This window comes from Suillus subaureus (assembly GCF_016647635.1).
Source record: "Suillus subaureus strain MN1 chromosome Unknown BJ212scaffold_446, whole genome shotgun sequence".
Lineage (NCBI taxonomy): Eukaryota > Fungi > Basidiomycota > Agaricomycetes > Boletales > Suillaceae > Suillus > Suillus subaureus.
In genome coordinates this window covers 8,723-15,332 of record NW_024539002.1, presented here as the reverse complement: position 1 = coordinate 15,332, position 6,610 = coordinate 8,723, and the positions used below count along the sequence as shown (strand labels likewise).

At 47.9% G+C, this 6,610-nt stretch overlaps 1 protein-coding gene across 1 annotated transcript; it reads left to right on the top strand.

Annotated features, from left to right (window-relative positions):
- Positions 1 to 3,646: 3,646 nt before the first annotated feature.
- BJ212DRAFT_1415531 (uncharacterized protein) lies at positions 3,647 to 4,270 on the top strand. Its single transcript, XM_041337551.1, has 2 exons — positions 3,647 to 3,845; positions 3,902 to 4,270. Exons 1-2 carry the CDS (start codon positions 3,679 to 3,681, stop codon positions 4,050 to 4,052), a joined length of 318 nt encoding a protein of 105 aa, XP_041184999.1. The 5' UTR covers positions 3,647 to 3,678; the 3' UTR covers positions 4,053 to 4,270.
- Positions 4,271 to 6,610: the final 2,340 nt, after the last annotated feature.

The following is a 6,610-nucleotide window of genomic DNA, read 5'->3' as shown; positions in this document are numbered from 1 at the left end:
ACATACGATAACGCCTAGCTCCCTCAACATCATGACGTTATGCCCAAGTCCAAACACCGTCAATGGCGCCCAGATCAGTGGCAGCGCTACCAGTGGTTGTTCAAGCTATCAGTAAGTTCGGGCGGACTCTGTCCACCTTCAAAGCGTTGGGGGGTTCTACCATAGAGGGTTTATGCAGTAGTACACCACCCACCGACGTTTCATAGTACGTGACTCTCGTCGTCAGTGTATTGCTGTAGAGCAGTGACAGATTTCGGGGGGTCAGTACTCAGTATCCGACCTTAATACCAGGTGGCCTCCTGGATGGTTGAGTATCTATGGTTTATAACATCGATGCGCACACCAAGTACAAGTTCCCGTATGCATACGATTCAATATAATGAGTCTCTATATACCCTGACTTACAGAATGTACATACACAAATTGCCATATAATACAAAATGCAGTGCAAGTGTGACAAGAAAGTCCCAAAACCCAGCCAAGAAGTGCGATGTAAATAGTCCAAATCACCTTAAGATGCCATTAACTATATCACGACCGTCCAACCAGGAATCAGGGCCCATGGTAAGAGCAAGCTGCCCGACAGCGTGCTTACTGCTTTACCCTTCGTCACGAAATCACGGTTCGTGCAAATGATCATGCTTTTCTTGCATCGTGTCAGCATGACATTCGTCCTGCGCGAGTTCTTCAAGAACCCTACACCTTGGGTACGGACTAGAGAGACGATTATGTGGTCTTCCTCGTTTCCTGCGGCGAGTGTCAGCCAGATCCTTCCAGCATGTCAAAGAAACTACTTGCCTTGGAAGGAGTCCACGTTGAAGCACTTGTCTTCCCACGGAAGCTTCGCTAATTCAAGTTGACGTTCGATCGTAGACCTCTGCCATCATATGGAGTGAGGATCCTGTACTGCTTGCCCTGCTTGTTGTATATACGGGCGAGGTGGATAACCACAGATATTTCTTGCTGATTCTAATGCAAAAGACGTAAGGCAGGCATACCACGAGTATAAAGAGGAGAAGCGTACTATCCAACTCTTTCCCGATTTCTGCTCCTGCCCCCTTTTGATCCAGGAAACGACATGCTGCTTTGCTAGCGATGTCGTGGACGGTCATCAACTTGTTACCATATACATGACGGGAAATGAAGGTCCCAATGACGAGTGGCATGCGGTCTGGATAATAAAGTTGAAACAACGAGGATGAAGTCGAGATACGAGCTTACACTGAGTATTTAAAAAGTGTGCCCGCTTTCGAAGGTGCGGGAACTCAAAAACACTTCGTAGCTGCCCAATGTCATCTTGGCCGAATGGTGCCACTGATATCCTAGTCAGTACAGGTCAACGATGGAATAACTACCCGGGTCTCACGTTGCTTGTCGTCACCGATGAACACCATTTTTTGGAGGCTGTGTTGGAAACGCTGAAGCAGCGGCAGGTAGTCTCCCACTTCGATTTGACTTGCTTCGTCAAATATTACGGTTTGAACCGGAACTTGACGAGTAAATTCTTCGATACGAGGATTGGACAGCATACTCAATGTACAAAGTATGACTCTTGTGTCGAGCAAAAGTCGGCTGACGGTCACGGCCCACCACCGAACATGTCGGATCGTATAAAAAAATGTTCCAGTCTCTCGTAGAGGTGTCATGCCTGAGACACAAACTCAGTGTGACGGGGAGGTGAGAAAGGCGCGACATACCAGTCGTAATGGAAATCTTTCGATACAAGCAACTTAAAATCACGGAAGCCAACCTTGTCAAGCTTTCTGCGATATTCTTGACGGCAACGTTCGACTGCGCCACAAGCCAAATCGTACGCTCCATAGGGCCAGTGTTGATCATACTGTTGACACTGGCCGCTATGACCGTTGTTTTGCCAGTACCAGGAGGACCTTGAATAAGCAATACACGATCTTCCCCGTCCGCTTGCGAAATAATTCGCTCCACTGCATGATATTGCGAGGGGTTCAATTGACCGTTAGGATAGTAGACGAATGACGCGGTGAGAGCATGCAGAGGCGGCCATGGGATGTTTAATGACGGCGCCCAGATACTACAGAAGAATGGATGTTCGGTCAACGTGATGGTGCCCTGAAGCGCCTTTAGCACTACAACTTCTCTTTCTGATTCAGCAGCCGTCAAGTCTTCTTTCCCGATGGTGGTCACGGAGAGGACCTTGCCCGAAGCATTTACAGCGCCTTTGACGTTGATATGAGCCTGTTTTCCGTCTATTCGCCCTGCGCGACCAGTGATTGTTGATCGCTGATCTCCGTTCAGTGTTTCGATGTGGATGACCTATGAGTGCAAACGTTTAAAGTTGGTGGCATGACGTCCCATGAATTCACATACTTGAGTTTTAGACCTCATGATACGCGTACTGAAGCGAGTGCACTCGAGGTTGACATTGCCCTTCTTGGAGTTGAAGTCTGCTTTGACATTGTTGACGACTTTCGTTGGCTTCAAAGACTCCAAAATTTCAGCATCGCGAGAGATCTTGGTGAGGGCTTTCAGATGCTACATGATGAATTAGAAGGAGATGTCTATGACGTGACGAATACTACGTACTATATCTGGCATCGTGTCTGTGTCGATTCGAGATATAGCAGCAAATCTAAGCGTCATGTCATCAAGTGTGGCGGCGCGACATGCTGCCCAAGCCTGGAGCGCCACATCCTTGGATACTGCGTCCCCTTCTCTATGAGCGAACAGGGTTTTCACGTTGTCCTTCTGGAGTAAGACCTCGCCGCCCAAGGCATTCATGATTGCCTGGAGTGAGCGCCGATCACTGGTAGACACCGACAGGATGTCAACTGCGCCATTGATACGAAGCGAGAGGTCTAGGAAGAGAGCAAGTGCGATTCTGTCTATCCTGTATCCATAAAGTTTAATGCCAATGTTACAAAGAATTTGGTCTTGCATGAGCATGCGTCCTCGGGAAACCGGAGGTTGTTGTTCCTGGCCCTTCTTCTGTTTCTTCTGCTGTTGCTGATTCTGTTTATTCGCAGCAAAAAAGTGGATGACGAGCGCTCGGCTGGGTGTTGCAAATGCTAAAGAAGAAAGGGAACAGTCAGGGCGATACGTGGCCGCCACACCAACGGAGGCGCCTGGAGCTGAGTTGATAAGACGCTGGAAGGCTAGAGAAGAAACATTGTTCTCGTCGACGTCTTCAACGGTTATGGGTCCATGATCAGTCTTATAAACATCCTGTTGCAGAGTGAAGAATGTGTGGGTCATGGACGCAAAAGATAGAGAGAGAAAGCGCACGAAGTCAACGCGCTGAAAGTGAGGATGTAGGAACGTGATACAAGGTCACAGCTATTTATTGCTGGATGAGCGTCTACTGTCAATGAATGGTAACGGCGTTTTACAGCAAGTCAGCAGTGAAAGGGGGAAGGGGAACCACGCATAGGCTGTGCTTGAAGAACAAAGCATAAATGGGTACTTTTGTGTGTCCAGTATCCCAGAGTAACTAGTTTTGCTTGAAATCCAACGCCTTTCAATCGCCTTTCAGCGTCTTGTATCCAACTCGTAGTTGCAAACAACATTGAGCTGAATTTGCGCGTAAGCAATTGAAGGCAGTGTGATAAGTCAATTCAATTTCAGGAAAACGCGGCCGGGTAATCGTGTCACAATTAGTGACCAAATTTAGCACAGCCACACCCGCTCTCTTCTTTTCCTCTCATGGCAACTCCTGTAATTGTCGGTGTTGGAGCTATCACAGCTGCTCTCGTTGGTCGACATCTTCTGCGCAATGGTATTATTGGAAAGCGGGCAGCAGACCAGTGGGTCAAGGGTGGTTTTAAAGCGAAAATGGATCGCAAGGAGGCTATTGCAATCCTTGGGCTAAAGTTTGCACTTTCAGCACTATCTATCACCTAGTATCTGATGGCAGTACTTTTTGCAGAGATGGCATAACACTGCGCAACAAGTTGAAAGATGCCCACCGTCACATCATGCTCGCAAACCACCCTGACCGTGGGGGTTCGCCATACATAGCGAGTAAAATCAACGAAGCTAAGGACCTGTTAGACAAGACAGATGGAAAGTCGAGATAACTTTCAATTCTCATTCGTTGGTTACTTATGGTACCGGTAAGTCGTTTCCATGCTCTTAAACTAGGAGAATTACTCAGATATCTCAAGTCTACTCTGTATTCCTATCCCATTTAATATATCCATCATAATGAATATCATCACTCATTCCTTTGGTCCTGGCTCGCTTATACTACGTGCCGTCCGATTCTGCTTCTCAGAGTTCCTTCACATATTTATCAAAATTCGAGACAGCATGCAACCCGCATGCTGACCGGCTTACTAAGCAGCACCTTTCATTCTGTGATAGTTGTCAATGACTTGCTTCAGTTCCAAAATCAGTCCTAAAAACGTCATGGACACATCAGAACTCGAGCCCTCAAAGCTCGGTACGAAAGAACAGTAGGCGTGTTCAACTTCTGTGCAAACTTGTGGGCCCCATCACTTATCGATAATCAGTTGGGATAACGTCTACGAGGAAGAATTGGAGAACTTCAGTGAAAATGGTGACGAGGGTGAAATATGGTGCGTATTAACACCACTTCCATTGCATCCGTATTTCTGGCGCCTAGGTTCGGCAAAAAGGCGATGAATGAGATGGTTAAGTGGGCGAATCAACACGCCCCTCCACACCCTGATATGTCAGTCCTTGAAGTTGGAAGTGGGAACGGTGCACTATTGTTCGCGCTAGCGGAGGGGCGTAGAGAGGCGTGTTATCCAGCACATCGACTCCTAGGAATTGATTATAGTGAAGGAGCTGTCCAGCTCGCTCAATCGGTGGCGCATTCTCGGAATCTTACGGCCATTACGTTTAGAGTGTGCGATTTCCTGCATGAGGACCCACCGTTGCTCGCAGATGATCAGAAAGCTAACCAGAATGGAGCTTGGGATCTTATCCTTGATAAAGGCACATACGATGCCATCGCGCTAATGGAGAAGGATGAGAACGGAAGGATCCCAGCAGAAGGTTATCCGATGCGTATCGCGAAGCTTTTGAATCCAGGCGGGCATTTTTTAATTACATGTGCGTATGCATCATGTCACTTGGCTTTGAAACTGAATAAGGGCCCTTTAATCACCCCAGCTTGTAACTTTACTGAATTGGAGTTACAATCAAAGTTCATTACCGAAGAAACCGGCCTGCAGTACCAGTATGTGGCGTACATTTCGTAAAGAAACCACATGCTGATATTCTCGCCGAAGTTCTCGTATAGAGCACCCAACTATTTCATTCGGCGGGAGCATCGGGAGTGCATGTTCTAGTGCGGCATTTACGAAATTTGCGTAATCAAGCATTGTTATATTCTTCCATTCCAGTCTGTAGCGTCTCTTTTGCCACCGAGCTAGCCCAAGTCAAGAACCCATCCTCTCCTTTGAACGTATTAGACATGAAGAACACCAATCCAAGACCCAGGTTTTCGATCCTGGGCGTTTTCAAGAAGATCTCTTCGAGTGATCCACGGTTCCTCAGGGAAGATAGTCGCCGGAGTCGTTGCTGAGCATCGGTGACGTAACCTGGCTAGCGATAAACAGCTGTATGTATAACTCTTTCAAGAAACTGCGTGTCTGTGGCTTGAGCATCGTGAAATCCACGGGCTGTAAGATACTCGTTTCAGCAACTGCTTGCGCCAACTGCTCAGGCTCACCTTGAAGATCGTCAGCCTACAATCATCTTTAGCTATCCATCATGCGTATGCTTTGGCCACGTTCTTCATTCGCGAAGGCGACATAGATTTGACATCAAACCCTACATCGCTATCTTTCAGGCTCTTGATCACCTCCACCCCACCAACGCTACTTTCGCCCAAGTCCCGAAGAAAGTCCCATAAACAGAACTGCAATGTGACCTTGTACGAATGCTAACGCTGGGACAGGTTCTGACAGACAAGCGTGTAATACGGGTTATAAGATTTTTCCTGCGAAACTGGTTCAGCCAACGACGGCGATGCAAAATCCTATGGAATCACGTACATTTCCACAACAATGCAGGCTTACTCTGATGATCTCGCGTTGTTGTACTTCCGTGAGGCCGAGTTGCGCAAGTCGTTCGCAAGCGTCTAGATACTTCGACGAATATCTGTATTCATGCCCTTTTTCCTCACGAGCTTTAGAAGCGCGGCAGTGCTGACGTCATCCGTCTCCGGTTCCCCACTATGCTGGGGAACTTCGCGCGGCTGATCGGCCAGAGGATCTCCACCCCAAGCAGCCCCAATGAGCCACCACTTTCCTTTGCTTTCCGCCGAATGAAGATCCTCCAAAGATACCCGCAACGGCTCGTGCGCGAGAACTGCATCCACCTCAGCACCCTCCTAAATAACCCAACGGAGGAACGACATACCGTGCTTCTTTTTTCCCAACCCTGAGAGAAACTTCTTCATCCGCTCGACCGCATCGCCCCCCTGATGCTGTGTCGCAGCCGTCTTCTTGGTTTTATTGTTCTTCAGATTATTTAGGGTCTCGATCATGAAACGCGTGCGTGAACTGTGTTTTGCAGTGAGAATGCCGTAATAAAGATGATGAAGTGTGGTACCTCATAGTATCGGCTTGTCCGGTCTGTGCTAAAGTTACGATGTCCTTCAATG

Bases quoted from the DNA above. Each gene is read 5' to 3' on its own strand.
- BJ212DRAFT_1415531 (XM_041337551.1), top strand. From the start codon at position 3,679: ATGGCAACTCCTGTAATTGTCGGTGTTGGAGCTATCACAGCTGCTCTC. The intron at 3,846-3,901 runs GTTTGCACTTTC...TACTTTTTGCAG, and splicing joins ATTGCAATCCTTGGGCTAAA to AGATGGCATAACACTGCGCA.